At 45.6% G+C, this 22,780-nt stretch overlaps 1 protein-coding gene across 10 annotated transcripts in view; it reads right to left on the bottom strand.

Annotated features, from left to right (window-relative positions):
* DTNB (dystrobrevin beta) overlaps positions 1-22,780 on the bottom strand; it is a 194,156-nt gene that overhangs the window by 90,962 nt on the left and 80,414 nt on the right. For all 10 annotated transcript variants that reach the window (XM_054179822.1, XM_054179821.1, XM_054179820.1 and 7 more), the window contains one exon: positions 6,808-6,885. In XM_054179822.1, the coding sequence (XP_054035797.1) occupies positions 6,808-6,885 (78 nt within the window). The remainder of the gene's footprint in view (positions 1-6,807; positions 6,886-22,780) is intronic.

A 22,780-nucleotide genomic window follows, 5' to 3' on the forward strand; every position in this document is an offset into this window, starting at 1 on the left:
TTAATTTCATCATTTTGATCACAGGATCACAGAATCATAAAGGTTGGACAAGGCCTCGAAGACCATCCATTAATCTAACACTGCCAATGCCACCACTAAGCCATGCCCTCAAGTGCAATGCCAGTTCCCTGGGCACTCTGCCCCAGAGCTTAACCACTCTTTCAGGAAAGATTTTTTCCCCAAAGTCCAATCTAAATCTTTGGTGGCACAGCTTGATATTGTTTCCTCTTGTCCTGTCCTTTGTTCCTTGGGAGAAGAGACTGACTCCCACCTCACTCCCACCTCCTTTCAGGGGAGTTGCAGAAAGTGAGAAGACCTCCCCCAGGCCTCCTTTTCTAAACAACCCCAGTGCCCTCAGATGCTCCCCACAAGCCTTGTGCTCCAATTACTTCATCAGCTTCATTGCCCTTCTTTGGACATGCTCCAGCACCTCAACATCCTTCTTCAAGTGTGGAGCCCAGAACTGAACCCAGTATTCAAGCTGTAGCCTCACCAGTGCCAAGTGCACAGGGACAATCACTGCCTTGGTCCTGCAGGCCACACCACTGTTGATACAAGCCAGGATACTACTGACCTTCTTGGTCCTGCATCTACAGACCATCCCGAATCAGAGGCTGGAGAATCCTCAGTACTCCCTCGCACAGTGGCTGTGACATTTACCTATTCCTGCTCCTTAGTGCATTCTGCAAGCTGCCAAGACATAAACCCAGTAACGCTGAGCTAGGAACAGAGTCCCTGGAGTCCCACCTGACCTGTGTTCCTTCTTTGATAGGAAAATATTGACATTCTCCTTCTCTGATTGCAATTTTTCCACTGGTGTTGCACTCCCAGAACAGTCCACATCCACCTAGTTTATCTATGAATACAGCATATGGGATAGTTTCAAGAGCTTTATGAGTCACTGCATTGTAAATTGCTGCCTCCCCCTCCTTTAGGAGGCCACCCACCCAGGCAGAACCACCCAGTTTCCATTCTTGGGCAGGATTTGTTCCCCACATAGATATGTCAGCTATTTTTATTCTCTATCCCTCTACGTGGGCACTGACCAATTGCTTTATGATGCGTTTGGGAGGGGAAGGTAACTCTGACTGTCACAGATGTATTTCAGCAAAAAAATCTTTGTATCACAAAATCCCAGTGTGGTGGGGGCTGAAAGGGACCTCTGGAACATGTCCACCAGCACTCCCAGGTCCTCCTTTCCAACAGATCAACCACTAATCTGATCTAGTTGAGGATGCCCCTGCTTACTGCAGAGAGCGTTGCACTAGATGACTTTTGGAGGTCCCTTCCAACCTAAATCATTCTATGATTCTGTCCTGGGGTAGAGGTTATTCCTCCCCAGGCACAGGACCCTACACTTGCCCTTGTTGAACTTACAGCAGAATTCCCTGCAAATTTCTATTCTCCTGGTTCACAACTCTGTAAACCTTCACTAAACTGCACACTGCTGTTCTGGCTGCTGAGAAGGGTAGGAGCTTTTGACAGAGCTGCTAGGATGTAACCTAGAGGGGTCTCTTGTTTTCTGTTGCATTACTTTCCCCTGTGACTGATTTACATAGATGTGAAGGTCAAAAAGGATAATTACCACCATTGTCTGCATAACACAGATGCTGAAACGTAGCACAGTAATTTCTAATCACAGCCACGTCTCTGCCTGACCTGCAGCTCTCTGTTGAGACCATGATGTAATCTGGCTTAAAGATCTGAAGTCATGGGGAAGCCAAAACATTTCCGGAATGCTCTGAACAACCCAAGGGACACCACTTGTCACCAATCTCCATCTGGACTTCAAGACATTGAGTACTACCCTCTAGATGCCACCATCCAGCCAATTCCTTATCCACTGAAGAGTTCACCTGTCAAATCTGTATCTCTCCAATTTGGCAAATAGGATGTTGTGGGGGACCGTGTCAGAAGCCTTGAAGAAGACCAGATAGATAACATCTGTAGGTCGTCCCTTGCCTGCAGACATCATCACTCCAACACAGAAAGCCACTAGGCTCATCAGGCAGGACTTGGCCTTAATGAAGCCACGTTGGCTGTCTTTGATCACCTCCCTGTCTTCCATGTGCCTTGTCAGAGCTTCTAGGAGGATCTGTTCCATGTTCTTCCCAGGCACAGAGGTGAGGCTGACAGGTGGTTAGTTCCCAGGTTCCTCCTTCCTACCCTTTTCAGAAATGGGTGCAATGTGTCCCTTCTTGCAGTCTTCAGGGACTTCACCTGACTGCCAGGACTTCTCAAATATTATGGAGAGTGGCCTGGCAACTACATCAGCTAATTCCCTCAGGACTGTGGGATGACTCTCATCAGGCCTGTTCTCATCTTAAAGTGGACATCTAGATCAGGTCTGCTCTATCACACAGAATCACAGAATCACCAAGGTTGGAAGAGACCTCAAAGATCATCAAGCCTAAACTTCCCCTGGTGCAGCTTAAGACTGTGTCCTCTTGCTCTGGTGCTGGTTGCCTGGGAGAAGAGACCAACAACCTCCTGCCTACAACTACCCTTCAGGTAGTTGTAGACAGCAAGAAGGTCTCCCCTCAGCCTCCTCTTCTCCAGGCTAAGCAACCCCAGCTCCCTCAGCCTTTCCTCACAGGGCTGTGCTCAAGGCCTCTCCCCAGCCTCGTTGCCCTTCTCTGGACACGTTCAGGTGTCTCAATGTCCTTCTTAAACTGAAGAGCCCAGAACTGGGCACAATACTCAAGGTGTGGCCTAACCAGTGCTGAGTACATATAGAATACATAGAATACAGAAGATTCCTCAGCAGGGCAGAAGGGTAGAAGTACATTTGAAGTGGGAAAATCATGTAATTAACCTAATCAAGGACATGCTGTCTTTGGGAAGAGAATTACTGAAAGAACAATAGTGCACACTGACCACAAGGGAAAGCAAAAAAAAAATACAAATCTATTTCTGAAGTAACTTAAAATAAATTAGCAAAAACAAAATAAGATTTAGTGGCTGGGCCAAGTCCAAAAAAAGAAACATAATCATTGGTTAGCTGGAAAGGCTCCTTGGCTGTGAAAATGAGAGAAATGCTGAGTTTTGTTAAATTAACAAACACAGGCAAGGTTGCATTAAAAGCAGCTCCACCAAGAGGGCTCTAGGAGTGATGGTGGACAGTAAGCTCACCATCAGCCCGCAATGTGCCCTCGTGGCCAAGAAAGCTGATGGTTTCCTGGGATGCATTCAGAAGAGAATGGCCAGCAGGTCAAGGGATGTTCTCCTCCCCCTCTACTCTGGCCCTAGTGAGACCACATCTGGAGTACTTGGTCCAGTTCTGGGCTTCCCAGTGCAAGAGAGACAGCAAGCTGAAGGAGAGTCCAGCAAATGCTATAAAGATGCTGAGGGGACTGGAGCATCTCTGTGACAAGGCAAGGTGGAGAGACTTGGGGCTGTTTAGCCTGGGAAAGAGCAGACTGAGAGGGCATCTTCTTGTTGCTGATCAATAGCTAAAGGGCAAGGAGCAAGAGGATGAGGCCAGACTCTTTTCATTGGTGCCCACTGACAGGACAAAGGGCAATGGGCACAAATTGGAACCCAGGAGGTTCCATCTGATGATGAGAAGAGACTTCATTCCTGTGAGTGTGCTGAAGCCCTGAAGCAGGCTGCCCAGAGAGGTTGAGGAGTCTCCTCTGGAGAGATTCCAAACCTCACTGGATATTGTGATCATTGGCATCCTGCTGTGGGTGACTAGGTGATCTCCAGCAGCCACTTCCAACCCACACCACGCTGAGATTCTGGAGACATCTACAAAGGTGTGGTGGGTTGAAATGCATGAACACATGGAACATCTGGCTTCCACCTCTGAACCAACACCATTACATGTAAACACACCAGTGAATCAGCTGGCATTTTTCATTTGGAAACTTACATTTTGCAAGATGAAGAACACCAAAATTGTAACATTACACATAGAAATGTGAACAAAATCTACAGCTGAGTGTGGCCACAGCTCCCAGAACTCCCCCATCACCACAAAAATCTTTCTCTGACCTCATTCTGTCTACAGCAGTTTAGAGAGCTTGCTTCCTTGTGCAAAACAAAGCCATTGCAATGGTGGGACTTGAAGAGTTCACTGCCCCTCTGGATATTTTCTCACTGAACATAGAGAATGAGGAGGCTGGAAACACTGAAGGTTCCTCCAAGAGGTGTGCATGGAATCAAAAACAGTGTCAGAGAGGGCTCCTTTAGGTTGTTTTTTTTTTTTTTTCCACCTTTTTAGTAGACAAAACAACTGACCTCAGGCATCAAAACCCTGTTCTTTCAGCTCAGCCCCATTCCCAACAAAACAGTTGTCAAAGGCAGGTTATTTTTGTGGGTTTAAGACCAGGAAATCACAAAAAGAGGATTCTGTCCTTCCCTGCCACTGAATGGTCAGCGTTCACTGGGAAGAGTGAGAAAGTCTGCAGTGCAGCTGGCCCCATCCTGATCAAATCATGGGATAATTTAGTGGGAAAGGACCTTTAAAGGTCATCTAATCTAGCTACTCTGCAGTCAGCAAGGACAACAAAGCTGCTGAAGGGTCTAGAGCACAGGTCTTGTGAGGAGCAGTTGAGGGAAGTGGGGTTGTTTAGCCTGAAGAAAAGGAGTTTCAGGGGAGACCTTCTCACTCCCTACAACTCCCTGAAAGGAGTTTGGAGTGAGGTGGGGGTTGGTATCTTCTTCCAGGGAACAAGCAGAAGGACAAGAGGAAACACCTTCAAGTTGTGCCAGTGGAAGTTTAGGTTGGACATGAGGAACAATTTCTTCCCCAAAGGGGTTGTCAAGCCCTGGAACAGGCTGCCCGGGGCCACATCCATGGAAGGGTTTAAAAGCCATTCAGATGGTGTGCTGAGGGACATGGTTTAGAGGCGACCTGGCAGTGCTGTGTTAACAGTTGGACTCAATCTGAAAGGTCTTTTCCAACCTCAACAATACTATGACTCTAATTTAGGAACAAAGAAGTGAAGCCACTGAAACATTTTCAGTTTGAACAGCTTCAGCACATTTAAATGTGGCTCTGAGCCCCATTCAGCTCACATGGAGCAGCCTTGGTGACCCTGATATCTTTATTTCATGCTGCAAAGACGTGACAGTGCCTCCAGCTAGGGAAATGAGGCCTGAAGTTTATTCAGTGATGTGCTTTTACATCATGGATTAACCCAGAGCAATACTTACAGTAATAAATCTTAGGGGAAACACTGTAATGAGACATAGGTGAACTGACAAAAGAGAAATTGAGCCAACTTTCAAAGGGGGAAAACCCCATTTCTCCTCCTCACCTCACTCTATTTCACCTCTACATTCTCCAAGTTTACAGAAATGGAAGATGCAAACAGCACAGACATGAGCTTCTGTGACAGACTACATGACAGATGAACCAATAATGCTTCAACATATTCAGAAGTTCAGTCAGTGCACTAAAAGCCTCAAAATACTTGGAAACATTATACCATACGTGGACAGACATATGCTGAGACACACCTAACAGTGTCAAGCTGAGGCAAGAGCCAAGTATTTCAGCTTTCAAGCTTAGTGCTAAATTCACAGATCCCACAGCTATCCAGTTTGGCTGTATGCAGAGGTTATGCACAAGTCAGTGGACCTTAAAATGCTCAAGGCTAAAAAAATCCCCTGCTGTTGGATGCATTACAGAACCCTAGAATCCCAGTGTGGTGAGGGTTGGAAGGGACCTCTAATCGTTCTTCACAAGTGATGTGTTACATTAAATGAGATAAAATTAACATTTGCCATTAACTGACATTTGGCATTGTCTAGTACTTCAAGCAAAGGTAGGAACCATTCAAATTAGGGCAATTATTTGTATCCTAGAATATCAGCATAGTGGGGAGCAGAAAGGACTTCTGGAGATCATCTATGCTAAAGCACAGTCACCCACAGCAGGTTGTCCAGGATCACGATGTCCAGACAGGTTTGCAATCTCTCCAGAGAAGGAGACTTCTCAACCTTTCTGGGTAGACTGACCCAGGGCTCCAGCACCCTCACAGGAATGAAGTTTCTCTTCATGTTCAGATGGAAATTCCTGGGTTCCAGCTTGTGCCCCTTGCCCTGCTGTCTGGCCCCATCCTCTTGCCCCTACCCTTTAGCTTGCCTCTTGAGTACCTCCTTGTCACTAAAAGAGTGACAGCTAGGTTTCCTATTCCCTGAAGGGAATATTCACTCGCAGCTTTGGAGAAGTGAAGTCTCCAGTGAACCACCTCACTATCCTCCCTAACATCCTAACAAGGCAGAAAAATGCAATTCCAGAAGGATTCTACTAAATATTTTTGATGGTTGAATACATACAGCCATACATTAATTTACATATATAGAACTAGTGAAATATAAGCCCAAATTCAAATCTAAAAGCCTTCACCAGACATGGGCAACTCCAAAGACCTCTGGCAGCTTGGCTGTGTTGGGTGTGGAGAACACATGCTAACAACAGCAGTGCAGGGCACAGTGAAACGTGAACTGTCTCCAGCAGAACAGAACAGCCCTTTGTGAGCAGAGGAGCCTATGACACAAGATCAGCCTTCCTCAGAAGGGCTTTGAAAGCAATGCTCTAACTGAAAACAAAACTAAAACCCTCTTTAGAGCTCTTTAGGTATTTCTTCAGTCACTCCCAGGCAGTAACAGGTAAAACAAAAGATAACCACTCCAGAGAGAACAACAGGAAGCAATGCAAACAGTTCCTTGTATTACCAGTGCTGCAGACATGGTTGGAAGTGTCATTGTTGTCTGAAACAGAAGGTCCTAGTGATACAACCCCCAAAATCTGTAATTTTTGCCTCTCAGAGAAATCAGCAGCTGAGGCACACTTACCTTTTTGTTGGGGTAGGTGCTCCAGAGGACATGTGGGTCACCATGGTGTCATTCATGTTAGTCAGAGGCCGAGGAGGACTACAACAGAAATATTTATTCCAGTTAGTGATTTCAGCAAAAAATGAAACAAACCCAACCCAAGGGAAAAGGACATTGGTGTGCTCTGTGACAGCATCAGGTCAAACAGCAGCAGCAAAAACTGCTTTGCACAAAGTGACTTGAAGAGCTTGGTCCACTGTGGTCTAACAATGATGTGATGTGTTACATTAAATGAGATAAAACTAACATTTGTCATTCACTGACATTTGGCATTTTCTAATACTTCAAGCAAACGTAGGAACCATTCAAATGAGGGCAATTACTTGAATCCCAGAATCCCAGCATTGAGGGGGTCAGAAAGGATTTCAGAAAATCCTCTAATCCAACAGCAGGCTGCCCAGAATCTCTCCAGAGAAAGAGACTTCACAACCTCTCTGGGCAGCCTGCTCCAGGGCTCCAGAATCCCAGGTTCCAGTTTGTGCCCATTGCACCTTGTACTGGTACTGGGCACCACTGAGAAGAGTCAAGCCCCATCCTCTTGCCCCTCTCAGTCTGCTCATCTCCAGGCTAAACAGCCCCAGGTCTCTTAGCCTTTCCTCCTCAGAGAGATGTTACAGTCTCCTCAGCATCTTGGTAGCCTCCACACATGATACACTGTTCATATTAGAGACATGAAACTGAAGAATCACACTGGTGTTGCATCACTTTACACTACAGAGTGACTGACAATGATGATTATTTTGCAGGCATGTTGATGGAATTTTAAGGAGATATTTAAAGGAAAACAGGTGGTTTTGTGGATGTTTCAAGGTAAGGGTTAATATGAAGCATTTCTTGGGGACAGGCAGACTGGCTTCACAGGCAGAAGACCCTGCAGTCAAGACCTTGATACCATTAGAAAGATTTGCTTCGAGTTAAATATAGGGATTATAACAAAGGAATAACAACCAAATCCATAGGGAACCCTAGATTAGTTTATTAACTGAAACCCCCTCCATGAATGATAAGTAAAGGCTGATGAAACATAAAACTGCACACAACAGAGGAGATAAAACCATCAGAGCTGGCTTGACAGTCCTGTCACTTTTCTCAGAGAAGGTGTGGACTAGAAAAAGCAATAAAGTGAGATTGAGTCCTCTGTCTGGGAACTTGAGTTTCTCTCACACAGCAGTTTAAGAAGTACCATTCATTAGAATTCAATAGAACTGCTTGTCCTGCACCTGGGCTGGGTCAACCTCTGGCATCAGTCCAGGCTGGGAGTTGAAGGGATGGAGAGCAGCCCTATGGAGAAGGACTTGGGCACGCTGGAGAGCGAAAAGGTGGATGGGAGCTGGCACTGTGCACTCACAGCCCAGAAGCAAATTGTCTCCTGAGCTGCATCCAAACCAGTGTGGCCAGCAGCCTCCGATTCACTCTGGTGAGACTCCATCTTCAGTGCCGTGTCCAGCTCCAGGCTCCTCAACACAGGAGAGATATGGACCTGTTGGAGTGGGTCCAAAGGAGACCACAAAGATGATCTGAAGGCTGTAAGGACAGGTTGAGAGAGTTGGGGTCGTTCAGCCTGGAGAAAGCTTCGGAGAGACCTTCTCATGGCCTTCCAGTACTTAATGCGGTCAATAAGAAAGGGGTGATGGTTTTAAACTGAAAAAAAAAGGTGAGATTCAGAATAGAAGGAAGAAAATGTTTACACTGAGGGTGGTGAGACATTGGCCCAGGTTGCCCAGAGAGGTGGTAGATGCCTCATTCCTGGAAGCACTCAGATGAGGTTGGATGGGGCTCTGAGCAATCTGCTCTTGTTGCAGACGTCCCTGCTCATTTCAGTGGGGTTGGACTAGATGCCCTTTAAAGGTCCCTTCCCACCCAAACCAGTCTGTCATTCAATGACTTCATTCAGAAAGGCTGTAGTCAGGCACAGACTGATAGGTTCATCAACATCAGTAAGAGCATTATCATACTTGATGCTGAGATGATAGATCATTAATTTCACCAGGCCAACCCGGACATTATTCACACTAAGAGTGATTAGTGGGCTGCTTGTGCTTCCTGTTATTCTAGCCCGTCTTGTTTACCTTTAAGACGATGAGATACAGGATCTATAGCTGTTTTGTTTTCAAGCTTCCTTTCTGGCCAGTTTGACTGTGTAACAATCCAAAACACAAAGGAGGACATAGTCTTCTAGGTTAGTATATAAAGGAGATTGATTCTTTTTGTTTTGCCAGAGGACCGAAGAACCTACCATGCAGTGGCAAAGGAAGATAGATCCAGAGATAGATGTTTGAAATGCACTTTGGCCAAGAATTTAATAATTTATATGGAACTTTTCCTTCTCAGAATCTTCCCATCTGTCACAGATATGACAAGACTCGGTGTACGTTCAGTGCAGTACAAGGACACTGGGCTGCTCTAAGGAGAACAGAGTTTCTCCTCTACCTGGCATGATGCAGGCACTGCAATATGACAAAAAGGCACAAGATGCAACTATGAAAACAAAGCATATCCAGGTCATCAAGGTCTGGTGCTAACAGCTATACAAGTCAGGTCATTCTGGCAAAGTGCATTGGATTTAAATGACCTAAAGTAAGGGTAGCTGTGAGGAGAAGGTTCAAGGGAGCAGGCAATGAGGGTAAAACCACATCACTATGTGCAAAATGCTCTATATTGTGAATACAACTGAAGCCATAGAATCATAAAGGTTGGAAAATACCTCCAAGATCATCAAGCCCAACTTCTAACCCAGAACTGTGAAGTCCACCACTAGATCCTTGTTGTTTAGCACCACATCTCTATGCCTTTTCAATCTCTCCGGGTATGGTGACTCTATTACTGCCCTGGACAGCCTGTTCCAGGGCTTGACAACGCTTTCCATGAAGAAATTGTTCCTCACGTTCAATCTAAATCTCCCCTGGTGCAACTTGAAGCTGTTTCCTCTCATCCTATTGCTTGTTTCTTGGCAGAAGAGATCTAATCCCACTCGGCTCCAATCTCCTTTCAGGAGTTCTAGAGAGTGAAGAGGTCTCCCCTGTGCCTCGTTTTCTCTAGGCTAAACAATTCCAACTCTCTCAGCCGTTCCTCAGAAGTCTTGTGCTCTAGGCCTCTCAACACCTTTGTTGCCCTTTTCTGGACATGCTCCAGCACCTCAGTGTCCTTTTAGAGTGAAGGGAAAAAAAGAGAAAACACTCTTTTACACATGCTGGAACTTGCCAAGACTCTCAGGCGAGGTTCTGCTGAGGATGTCCTTATGCTGCTTCCATTTGTGGCCACTGGCACACAGGTGTGGATGAAACAAGGGTGGCAGCACGGTGGATCCTCTGTATGGCTTAGGTAATTGGGGCCACTGTTGCTGAGCAGTTTGCTGCAGTCTGAGGAGTCTGCCATTTAAAATCAAACTGCTCCATAACAGGAGAGCATTTCAACCTCATGTGCTCACACACAACCCTGCAGGCTTGGGCTGGTGTAGAAACCTGCTCTGTGCACACAGGGACACTGAAGGAGCAGAGTTAAAAAATTCAGGTGGCGTGGCAACCATAGTCCCCCAGGGGGGTATCTTCCCCCACTGTATTGCACATTCTCCAAAAATAATATAAGAAAGGGAGATTCCCATTTATGGACTCAAAATTTAGAGCCTGCTCCAACGTGCCTCATTTTTGAGCTGTCCCACAGATCTTCAAGAACACAGTTTGATGACCTGATCCAGAGCCAGTTTGGCCCCACTCGGATTATTAAATGAAACAGAATCTTCCAAAACCCTGGAATGGGATCATCCACACATTTAAATTGTTAGCAGGCACTAGCACAGACTTGGCTGAGTCAAACAGCTCTCTTCTAACAATTCCTAGGAGTTTGCAGGAGCCAGGAACAACTCCCAGGAAGTGGTTCAGATGTGGCCAGACTCTTTTGGAAGGTGAGAAGCATTCATAGCACGGATGTGATGTTTCAGAGCCAGCTGCTTCACTGGCAAAGAGCAGTCCCAGGCACATTCAAATTAACAGCCATGCACAGCACTATGACTTGATCAAGGGCTTGTTGCTCTGGCTTTGTAGTTTCAGTTTTTCTCTGCTATCAAGGCCGCACAGCACTCAACCAGGAATCTGCCAGAGGACAGTGTTTGATCAGAAGCAACGATCCAGGGAAACTCCTCACATCAGTGGTGGCACTCAGGAGACTGGCAGTCATGAGTTAAGCAATGATTTACAGCACTGCTCAATCACCCTGCCTCCAGCATCTCAAAGCAATCGGTTATTTCAGCTGATAGAATCATTGAGGTTGGAAGGGACCTCTTGAGACCACCTAGTCCAAACTCTCTGCCCAAGCTTGAGCAGCCAGATCAGGTTGCTCAGTCAGGTTACTAGCATCTACAAGGATGGCGACTCCACCACCCCACTGATTACCTACAATCAGGCAACCTTTCTTCTTACATCAGAGGGTTTGAGCAGTTGGATCTGGGATAATCTGCAGAAACAGGTCAGTCTGCATTAAGGTCTGCATTCGCTAACATCAAAGAAGCTGGACTTTATGATCCTTAAGGATCCCTTCCAACCTGAGATATTCTGATTCTAAACCTACATGTGCTGAGCAGGAAGTGAGCAAGCAGATGGGAAGACCAGAACATCTAAGGACCATGAGCTTCACAAAGTCCTTTCAGGCCTGACTTTACACAAGCACAGGTTACTAGTTATCTAAAACCAGTTAAAGAATGGCCAAAAGTGAAAGCTTTAATTCATGCTAGGCAGGAGAGCATATACGTTTCAGAGCTCTGTGTGTAGTGGCTCTGGGGTGGAGCATGTATGAAACATTGTGCAATACAGACATTCATTAAATCAAAAGAGGAGGGCTGGCATGAGGAAAAGGATATTGTGCAGTGCTGCAGGATACTGAAGCTTCAGTAGCCCACAGAGCTACTTTTAAATAAGATGAGGTGAAAATTATAGCAGACCTCTTACTTTGACATTGCCCTTGCTATTCCACATAGTGTGCCTGGAGAGGTTCAACAATTACTTGAAACACTTCTGGAAGTTAATCAGGTCAGATACCTTCTTGCTTTGAAATTCATCAGCTCTGATGTGAGTGGGTCACACTGTGCCCTTGGTAATGGTGACCACAAGACAGGTGAATTTCCTGTCCAAAGGTTTCTCTACCAAGCTAATTTTTCTGCTGTTTGAGGGTAATTATTCCACTGGTATTTACTGGTACTCTTATCTGCTAATTACTCTCTTCTAACCTGGTCTGGTCTAGTCTATTCTGTTCTATTCTGTTCTATTCTATTCTACTCTACTCACCTCTCATAAAGTAGGTGGACATGAAAGAATGAGTTCTTTTGCACAGTGTACTGTATAGAACCAAACTCATAAATAAGGCCAAATATTTATGATTCAAAGCTAAATAATGATCTCCTGCCACCTTTTCCCTCTTGACTACAGGTCTGAGTAAGTAGAATATAAGATCAGTACATCTGATCAATACATCACTGAAGGCAAAAAAACCAAAGAATCCCAGCATTCCAGCATGGTGGGGGATGGAAGGGACTTCCAGAGATCAACTAGTCCAACACCCACCCCACCCCCCCACCCCTAAAAGCAGGGTCACCCACAGCATGTTGCCCAGGATTGTGTTCAGGTCCACAACCTCTCTGGGTAGCCTGAGCCAGGGCTCCGGAACCCTCACAGAGAGGAACTTTCTCCTCACGTTCAGTTTGTGAACTTCTCCAGGATATACAGCTACAGGTCTCTCAGTCTCTCTGCATCAGAGAAAAACAGACCTAAACCTATATAAAGTGCAAGAGCACTTTAATAAAATAAAAGTTCACAACAGGAAGGACAGGGATGCTAGAACTATCTTCCCCCCCCCCCCCCCCCCGAATGAACAGATTGAGGGACACAAACAGATTTCAGTTGGGGAGAATGACTGCAAAAGGCACAAGGGTTCATGGCAGTCAATTGAAGCAGCATCCCTGGTGAGATGCTGGAGCAGAACAGCCAACTGCAGTAACCATGTGCAGAAGTAGGAGAGCAGTTTCTGGGAACAGAGAGTTTCTGTTTGGCTCTTTAAGAATGCTAATAGAACTGCATCCAATTTGAGGAACTACAATTCAAGAGGCTGAAAAGCAGCAATGGTTCAGCAAAGAAAAACAGGAACAACTCCAAGCTGGAGAACATTCTTTCCACAGAGAAGCCTAATTCCAAACCTCCTATTTAGCAGACAATTATGTGGTGATGTGATGGCAACTTAGATCTAAATTTGATTTACTTCTAATAAAACCAAACCACAGTAACACAAGCAAAGACATAACAAAATCCAAAGGGCAGAAACTGCAATGAACAAAGTGCAGCAAAGCAACATCAGCTACTAATTTACTGACTCCAGTACTGGAGAAGAGCCTGGAGGAAAGCAGTCTGGGGGTCCTGGTGCATAGAAGGATGACCATGAGCCAAAAAGGCCAATGGCATCCTGGGGTGTATTAGAAGGGGTGTGGTTAGTAGGTTGAGAGCGGTTGTCCTCCTCATGGTGAGGCCACATCTGTGTCCAGTTCTGGGCCCCTCAGTTCAAGAAAGACCTCAGGGAACTGCTTAAAAGTGTCCAGCATACAGCCACAAAGATGATTCCAGGAGTGGAAAGGCTGAGGGAGCTGGGGCTCTTTGGCTTAGAGGAGACTGAGAGGTGACCTCAGTACCATTTATAAAGATGTGAAGGGCAGGTGTCTGGAGGACAGAGCCAGGATCTTCTCAGTGATGTCCAATAATAGCACAAGGGGCAGTGGGCGCAAGCTGGAGCATAGGAGGTTCCATGTGAACAAAAGGGAAAACTTTTTCACTGTGAGGGTGACAGAACCCTGGAACAGGCTGTCCAGAGAGGTTGTAGAGTCTCCTTCTCTGGAGACATTCAAAACCTGCCTAGATGTGTTCCTGTGTGACCTCTCTAGGTGATCCTGCTCTGGCAGGAGGGTTGGACTAGATTATCTTTTGAGGCCCCTTCCAACCCCTAATGTTCTGTGATTCTGTGATACTCCCAGGACTGGGACACTCTCTTCACATCAGAAATTTTAAAGGTTTTTATAAAATATCTCACATTTGTTGGTATTTTCTCCTTTGCACTGGAATTAATTCAAAGAAACCTTCTGATTTCTGTTCAACTTGCAGCTGAAGTTAAATGCCTGTGATGATTCACTTGGACTCCCTGAACATTGAGCGAGGAAATAATTGTAGAATCATCTGTGGAAATGTTCTCAGCTCTTTTGCTCCAAAACATGATGAAAAAGCCTCACATCAGGAGAAGTTTTGGAAACTTTTGTTTGCCATGGTGTGATTTCTTACAATGAATGAAGACACCAAACCGCCATCAGGCACAAACAGAAGAATTAGCAGCCAAATTCAAGAGGCAAAATAAGCAAATTCAAAATGACAGTTTGGTGGCAGCTATGGCCCATGCTCTCTAACAGCTGACAACCAACCACAACGCCATAGAGTCACTGAATTACAGAATGGTTTGGGTGGGAAGGAACCTCTAGAAGTCATCTAGTCCAGCCTCCCTGCAGTGAGGAGGAACATTGAGTAGGCCAGGCTGCTCGGAGCTCCGTTCAACCTGATGTGATTTGTAATAGCAAAAATATTTTTGTTAGATTTAATCTAATTTAATCTAGATCTAATATTTTTGTTAGATGTACTGTGCAAAAGGCAGAAGTAAATGAAATCTTTCCTTAGTGGGTTTTGTGGTTTTGTTAATCTTGGGTAGGAGTTTGGATTAAGAATCACAAAACTACCTCCTCCCTCTTTATGAAGGAGGAAAAGATCAAAGCAACAAGTAATAAGACAACAGAAAACAGCCTCAGGTCGTGGCAGGTGAGGTTCAGGCTGAACACAGGGAAAACTTTCTTTCCCAAAGGGGTTGCCAAGCCCTGGAACAGGCTGCCTGGGGAAGTAGTGGAGTCACCATTCCTGGAGGGATTGAAAAGCTGAGGGACATGTTTTGGTGGTGACCTGGCAGTGCTGGGTTAACGGCTGAGATGAGAATCTCAAAGGTCTCTTCCAAACACAATGGTTCCATGATTCTATGACTTTCTGCACCTGTGTTTAAAGTAAAACTGCACCAGAGTCCTGCAGTGTCCAGACAGGTATAAACATGGCCACAGGGCAACCAAAAACATCACTTCCTACCTCATCTCTGTTCTATTCAAGTGCTTATTTTATCTCACCAGGGAGCCTAGGAGAGTGGCTAATCAAGTTCAGCCTTGAGATTTGAGGTTACCTGGAGAACATTCTATGATCCCACAACAAAATACTAAAAAACTCCAGCAAAAAGTGGGACACTGTTACTTGTTATTTCCACAGTTAACTAAAAATCAAAGTCTGTTTAAAGTCAAAGTGGACTTGCAGTAAAGAAGAGAGATTGAAGCTGCTGGTACTCTTTCAGTTTCTTTTCTGAGCAAAGAACAAAAATTCCCTAATAGGGATAATGTGAATTTCCAGGACATGTAAATCAATTAAATGTGCAGATGAAACAAACTGGAGAATGGAACTGCATTTGTGTCTCCATTGAGGCTATGTCTGCAGTACTGATCCACATCTGGGCTCCCCACTTCCAGCAAAACGGGGAATTACTGCAGAGTCCACGGGAGGCTACAAAGATGCTGAAGTGGAACATCTCTGAGGAGAAAGGCTGAGAGACTTGGGGCTGTTTAGCCTGGAGAAGAGCAGACTGAGAGGGGATCTTCTCAGTGCTGATCAAGATCTAAAGGACAAGGGGCAAGACAATGACGCCAAACTCTTTTCAGTGGTACCCAGCGACAGGACAAGGGAGAGTGGGCACAAATTAGAACACAGGGGGTTCCACCTGAACACAAGGAGAAACTTTTTTTCTGTGAGGGTGCCAGAGCCCTGGAACAGCCTGCCCAGAGAGGCTGTGGAGTCTCCTTCTCTGGAGATTCCAAACCTGCCTGGACATTGTGATCCTGGGCAACCTGCTCTGGGTGAGTTTCCTTTATCAAGGGGGGTTGGACTAGATGATTCCCCCAGAGCTTCCATCCAGCTCCTACAGTGCTGGGATCGTGTGATTTTGTGGCTGTCCCTGAATGGCAGAGAACCAGATGTAAAATGCCCTATAGCTCTTTACCTACCTCCTATGCTATCCAGATTCTACAACTGTTTAAAACAGTTCTAAAGAACTAGTTCAGTGTAATTAATCAATCTCTCTAACTGCTCTTTCAGTTAGTCCTGAAAAATTCCAAGCTCAGGATGACTGTTGGCAGTTCCTCACTGGAACACTACTGTCAGACAGTGTATTTGTAAGGAAAAAATAGGGAACTGTTTAAAAATATTTGCTAACACTTCTCCAATGAGAGCACCAAGGGCAAATACATCTTTGGCTATGCTGAGCCAACAGTTTTTCCCCTATAAAAAGGGAACAGAATAACTGTAGTATCAAATTGGACCTCACCACCCCACTCCAGTGTAAATCACATGAGCCACTTCCTAGAACATTTGTGTGTCTGTATTACAGATTACTTCCTTCTTTGTTTCCTTTGTTACTTTAAAGAGTAGAAAATAGTCGATTCCTGTTCTTCTACTGTTTGTTTGTGGCGTAAGAATGAGCAATGTGGTCTCTGCTTCCCTGTAACATTTTGAGCTAGTTTTACACATGCCTTTATGGAGCTTTTACAGCTCTTTAACTGTGACTAATTTTCCTAATGCTGCCTCATAGTCAACCAGCGCAAAGCTCTCTTGATGCAAAGGAAGATAGGAATAAAATGAACAATGTACAATCCAGCAATTCCATTTTAAAAAATGTATAACCCCAAACCAGCAGCCTGAATATTTGCCAAGGGGAAACATTTTAAACATATTTGGATATGATGACATTCCACGGCCTGACTCATTCCCAAAGCCAGGACAGCAACGTCCTGCAACTCACCCTGGCTTTGCATTGCCACGGGCCCAGGTGAGGGGACTCAAAGACCTCATCTCTCTGCTCTGTCCTCCAGAAAACTGTGGATATAGGTTACTCAGCAGCAGGGGTGATGAACAGACTGTTTTAATTGAACAGGATTTGTAGTCATTCAAAAAAATAGTTTAAGGTGTATGGCTGATCAGAAACAAATGAGACATACTCCGAAGTTAAACACCAGTCACAATTCTGACCACATTTGCCCTCTCAAGTCCCTATTTCACAAAAGATAGCTACTGAGGAAAATACATCCCTGGACACTCTGACAACATGCACTGGATTGTTTCTGAGCGATCTTACAAGAAGATCCTCACTGCTTTTTATGTAATAGCCAATTTATCTGTATGCTACATCTCTAACAAAACCACTAAGGAGCATCTTCAGCTAGCTGCTATCTCCATCACGTAGCTGGATTAGCAGGAGCTGTTCAGAGAAGCTGACAGGAACACGAGGTTGCTATTAAGCCTGTTTATTTCCAGTGATTTGCAGCGTGCACGTTACTTACCGTGACAAAGCGCCACAGTAAATTCTCTTGGTTTCCACTAAAACGTCACAAGGGTGGGGATGATCTGTTAATGATCGTTCTGATTGTAAACAAGGCACCAAGTGAGGGATTACTTCATAATGACTTTGCTCTTGCCCTCTTCGAAAATGACTAACAGGAGCGATGAAAAGGAAGCATTCAGTGAGTTACCCGCTCCCGGTGGCTCAGTAAGAAACCCCCTCCGCGTCCCTCTCTGAGCTGCTCCTACAAGCTGTTTACAACAGCCAGAAAGAAACAAAACCTGCCAGCACGGTCGTGCTGCTGCTGCTCCTCGCTGGCATCCCTCTCTCCCAAGTCCGTAACAGCTCCCCGCGCACCACCACAAAAAGCCGGGGTGACGTTTTAACGCGAATCCAGAGTTCACTCTGCCTTAGCGACGCTCCCGTATCCCGACAGCTCCCAAAGCCCCGGCTAACGTTTTCCTGCTGAGGAATGCAAATCCTCAAACCTTTGCGCTGGTGGCGAGCAGCTCTCCTGTCCTCCACCGAGCTGGCATCCCGACGACAGGCGGCATCCCGATGGATGCACCGCACGGTGCCGTCTCTAAGGAAACGGAGCCGCCACGTGACCCAGCATCTCCTGGGCACAGGGGATGTTATCCCACAAAATAGGTTTGGGTTGGATGAGGCGGTCCAGGATAGATTATCCAGCTACAAAAGGACTCTGAATGGGGTTTTAAGTTGTTGTTTTGTTGGGGTTTTTTGTAATCTAACCCCTTCTGACCTATTTGGGGGTGAAGGACAGAGGTGTCAGCCAGACACCACATGCTGATGTGCAGGCAAAGTTCTTTAACAAACAAGCAGTACTTTGTAGATGTATATTTCACTACATTCTCCACCTTGAATAAATTAATATTTGTTTAATCATCATTTAGCATCTTAGCATACCAGTATTCACAGCCACGCTTCTGGAAACAATACTGTTACTCAAGGAAAGAATATTCAGCATCAGTTTTAATTCCTTTTATACCTGAAAAAGGAGCTGAGAGGGTTTTTTTAATCCTCAAGCTATTGATGCTGAAGCCAAACAAATGTCAGTCAAGAACCTGCCTTTTATGATCAAGACAGGAATAGAATAAACAACCAAGGGAAGGTGTCGTGACTTTTTCTCTTTGATGCTTTCACAGAATCCAAGTGTGTTAGGAGCTGAAAGGGACCTCAAAGGATAATCTAGTCCAACCCTCCTGCCAGAGCAGGATCACCTGGAGTAGGTCACACAGGAATGCATCCAGGTGAGTTCTGAATGTCTCCAGAGAAGGAGACTCCACAACCTCTCTGGACAGCCTGTTCCAGGGCTCTGTCACCCTCACAGTGAAAAAGCTTTTCCTTATGTTCACATGGAACCTCCTGTGCTCCAGCTTGCGCCCACTGCCTCTTGTCCTATTATTGGGCATCTCTGAGAAGAGCTTAGCTCCATCTTCTGTTCTCTCTTCACACATTTATAACATTAATGAGGTCATCCTTCAGTCTCCTTGTCGCCAAGATGAAGAGACCCAGCTCCCCCAGCCCTTCCTCATAAGGGAGATGTTCCACTCCCTTCAGCATCTTTGTGGCTCTATGCTGGACTCTTTCAAGCAGTTCCCTGAGGTCCTTCTTGACCTGAGGGGCCCAGAACTGGACACAATACTCCAGATGTGGCCTCACCAGGGCAGAATAAAGGGGGAGGAGAACCTCTCTCAACCTACTTCTTTAGATCCAAACTTGCTGAAATTAGGCTTTAGATGAACTGAAATAACTTGTCTGAGTGCTGGAGTCACTGGGCGAAATGTGATTTTTGTTTGTTTATTCCTTTTCTATGCAGGAGGGCAGATTACCTGGTGGAGTCAGCTCCGTTACAGTTTGTGAATCCTGTAGTTATTTTTCAGTTCACAGCATACAGCAGTTTGCAATTCAGATTGTGTATACTGCGAGATCTGTGCACTCTGTTCTTTCTGAGAGGTTTAACAAAGAAGGTTTTGCTGCTTTCTTGCTGTAACAGCCAATTTATTTCTACACAACATCTATATGAGAAACACTGAAGAGCATCGTTAGCTGGCTGCTGTCTCCAGCATGTAAATGGAATAGCAGTCAACTCTTTAGAATCCCATAGTCATCAAGAAACAGCACCCTCACGAAGGAATCACCAGGCTGAGATCAAACCACTGGCTTTTTGGGGAAGAATATTGTCATGGCTCTCTAACAAGGCTGCTCACAGCCAGCCCTGCCAAATCCCATGTGGGTTAGAGAGACCACAGCACAGCCTCTGTGAAATTCTGGTGCCAAATTATTTGTCACACATACATTTGTGATTGGTTAGGCCACACCTTGAGTCCTGTGTCCAGTTCTGGGCCCCTCAGTTTAAGAAGGACATCGAGACACTTGAACGTGTCCAGAGAAGGGCAACAAGGCTGGGGAGAGGCCTCGAGCACAGCCCTGTGAGGAGAGGCTGAGGGAGCTGGGATTGTTTAGCCTGGAGAAGAGGAGGCTCAGGGGTGACCTCATTGCCCTCTACAACTACCTGAAAGGTGGTTGTAGCCAGGAAGGGGTTGGTCTGTTCTCTCTAGCAACCAGCACCAGAACAAGGGGACACAGTCTCAAGCTGCACCAGGGGAAGTTTAGGCTCGAGGTGAGGAGAAAGTTGTTCACTGAGAGAGTCATTCGTCATTGGAATGTGCTGCCCAGGGAGGTGGTGGAGTCACCATCCCTGGAGGTGTTCAAGAGGGGATTGGACGTGGCATTTGGTGCCATGGTCTAGTCATGAGGTCTGTGGTGACAGATTGGGCTTGATGATCTTTGAGGTCTCTTCCAACCTTGGTGATTCTGTGATTCTGTGAATACCTTTAGAGGACCTTCAGAGGTCCCACCTCATCCAAACCATTCCATGATTCTATGAACACCAGGAAACCTTAGAGTTCAATACAAATAACTGATCTCCCACTGCCCAGACAGAATGGGGCACAGAAAGAAGTGCCATGGACTCACAGACACACAGCTCTCTGCACCACACCAAGGACCTAGGGACATTGAAAAGAAAGGAAGGAAGAAGGGAAAGGGTGGCAGAGAAGAATAAAGACTGGCTAGAACAGAAGCACAGATCCAGCCAATACATACACAGTGAGATGCAAACTGCTGCATGTTTTGAACTCAAATATAAATTAATGTAGGAATGATAAACTGCAAATATAATAGAGATCATTCCACCAGGTAATCTGCCCTCCTGTATATAAAACACAAACAAACAAACAAATCACATTTCCCCCACATACTCCAGCACTAAGACAAGTTACTTCAGTTTGTTTAAAGCCTACTTTCAGCAGGCTTGGATCCAAAGCATCCTGCTATCCGAAGCATCAGTTGCATGCTGGGGTGCATCAGGAAGAGTGTGGCAAGGAGGTTGAGGGAGGTTCTCCTCCCCCCTCTACTTTGGCCTGTTGAGGCCTCATCTGGAGTCCTGTGTCAAATTCTGGGTTCCCTAGTTTAAAATAGAATATGAAAGTGCTTGAGAGGGTACAGCAGAGGGCTATGAAGATGACTAGGACATCCCTCTTATGAAGAAAGGCTGAGGGACTTGGGGCTTTTTAGCTTAGAGAAGACTGTGTGGGTATCTTATCAATACTTAAAGGTTAGGTGTCAGGATGGAACCAGTCCTTTTTTGTTGGTGCCCAGTGACAGAACAAGAAGTAACAGGCAGAAACTTGAACACAGGAATTCTATCTAAACATGAGAAGGAAGGTCTTTACTTTGAGGGTGGTGGAGCAATGGAACAGGCTGCTGCTGAGAGGTGGTGGGGACTCCTTCTCTGGAGTCATTAAAAACCCTCCTGAATGCCACCCTGTGGAACTTGCTCTAGGTGAACCTGCTCTGGTAGGGGTGTTGGACTACACGATCTCCTGAGGTCCCTTCCAACCCCTATCATTCTGTGATTCAGCAAAATGTCACACCACCTTCCCTTGGTTCTTGATTCCGTTCCTGCCTCGATCATAAAAGGCAGATTCTTACCCAACACTTGTTTGGCTTCAGCATCAATAGCTTAGGGATTAAAAGAAGTCCTCTGCCAAATATAAAAAGACTTCTAACTTATGGTTCACATTCCATACCTGAGTAACAGCATTACTCCCAGAACCATGGCTGTGAACACAAGTGTGATAAGATGTCAGATGATTGTTTAATAATTATTGACAATATCCTAAAACTTGATGGCCTAACAAAGGACCTGGATACATGAAAATACATGGAAAGGAGCACATGAAAGCTGCTTGCTAATACTGTAAAAAGATCATTCACACGTGAATACAAAAATAATTTAGAATTGGATTAAAAAAAAAACCACCAGAATTTATATCCAACCACCCAGAGGTTTCTATGCATTGTGCTGGATAGTATCATCACAACCTTCAGCCAGCCTGAAATTCAGAAGAAATTTCTCTCAGCCAGCAAAACTTGCACCAAGAAGCACAAAATCATCACACTGCTTTCTCTCAGCCAGCAAAAACTGCACTAAGAATCATAAAATCATCACATTGTTTTGGTTGGAAAAGGCCTTTAAGATGATCCAGTCCAATCATTAAGCCAGCACTGCCAGGTCACCACTAAACCGTGTTGCTCAGCACCACATCTACACAGCTTTTAAACCACTCCAGGGGTGGTCACTCCGCTGCTGTCCTGGGCAGCCTGTTCCAGGTCTTGACAACCCTGTTGGGGAATAAATTGTTCCCAATGTCCAACCTAAACTTCCCCTGGTGCAACTTGAGGCCATTTATTCTTTTCCTGTCACTTGCTACTCTGGAGATGAGACCCACCACCACCTTGTCCAGTCTCCTTGCAGGGAGAAGTTGTCACCTGAGCCTCCTTTTCTCCAGGCTAAACAACCCCAGTTCCCTTATCTGCTTCTCACAAGACTTGTGTTCTAGAACCTTCATCAGTTCTGTTGCCCTTCACTGGACCTGGTCCAGCACTTCAATGTCCTTCTTGGAGTAAGGGGCCTAAAAATGAATCCAGGATTCAGGGTGTGGCCTCATCAGTACCCAGTACAGGGGGACAATCCCTGCCCAGGTCCTGCTGGCCATGCTATTGCTGATCCAAGCCAGGATGCTGTTGATCCTCTTGGCCACGTGGGCACACACTTGCTCATCTTCAGTCGGCTGTTAACCAACACCTCCAGGTTCTTTTCCACCTGGCAGCCTACCAAAGAATTTGAAAGGAAGAAATATTTTTTGGTGTCATGGAGAATAATGAGAGTTGCAGTTAAGACAAGCACATCATCCAAGCCTTTCTAGTCTGAACTCTTTGACTGGCCAAATGCTTCAGGAAAAAGCCCACTGTACACAGAACACCCTGTACAGGGCCACCAGGTCCCCAAATTAAAGGCTGCTATGAAATGTGGTGGAGAGCTGCTGTGCTGATCCAGATGAATTGTATGAAACAGCAAAAGGGTTTATGACCCAAACATTAGGAAATTTCCCTGTTCTCTAAGAACAGC

The sequence above is a fragment of the Dryobates pubescens genome, chromosome 3 (assembly GCF_014839835.1).
Source record: "Dryobates pubescens isolate bDryPub1 chromosome 3, bDryPub1.pri, whole genome shotgun sequence".
NCBI lineage: Eukaryota > Metazoa > Chordata > Aves > Piciformes > Picidae > Dryobates > Dryobates pubescens.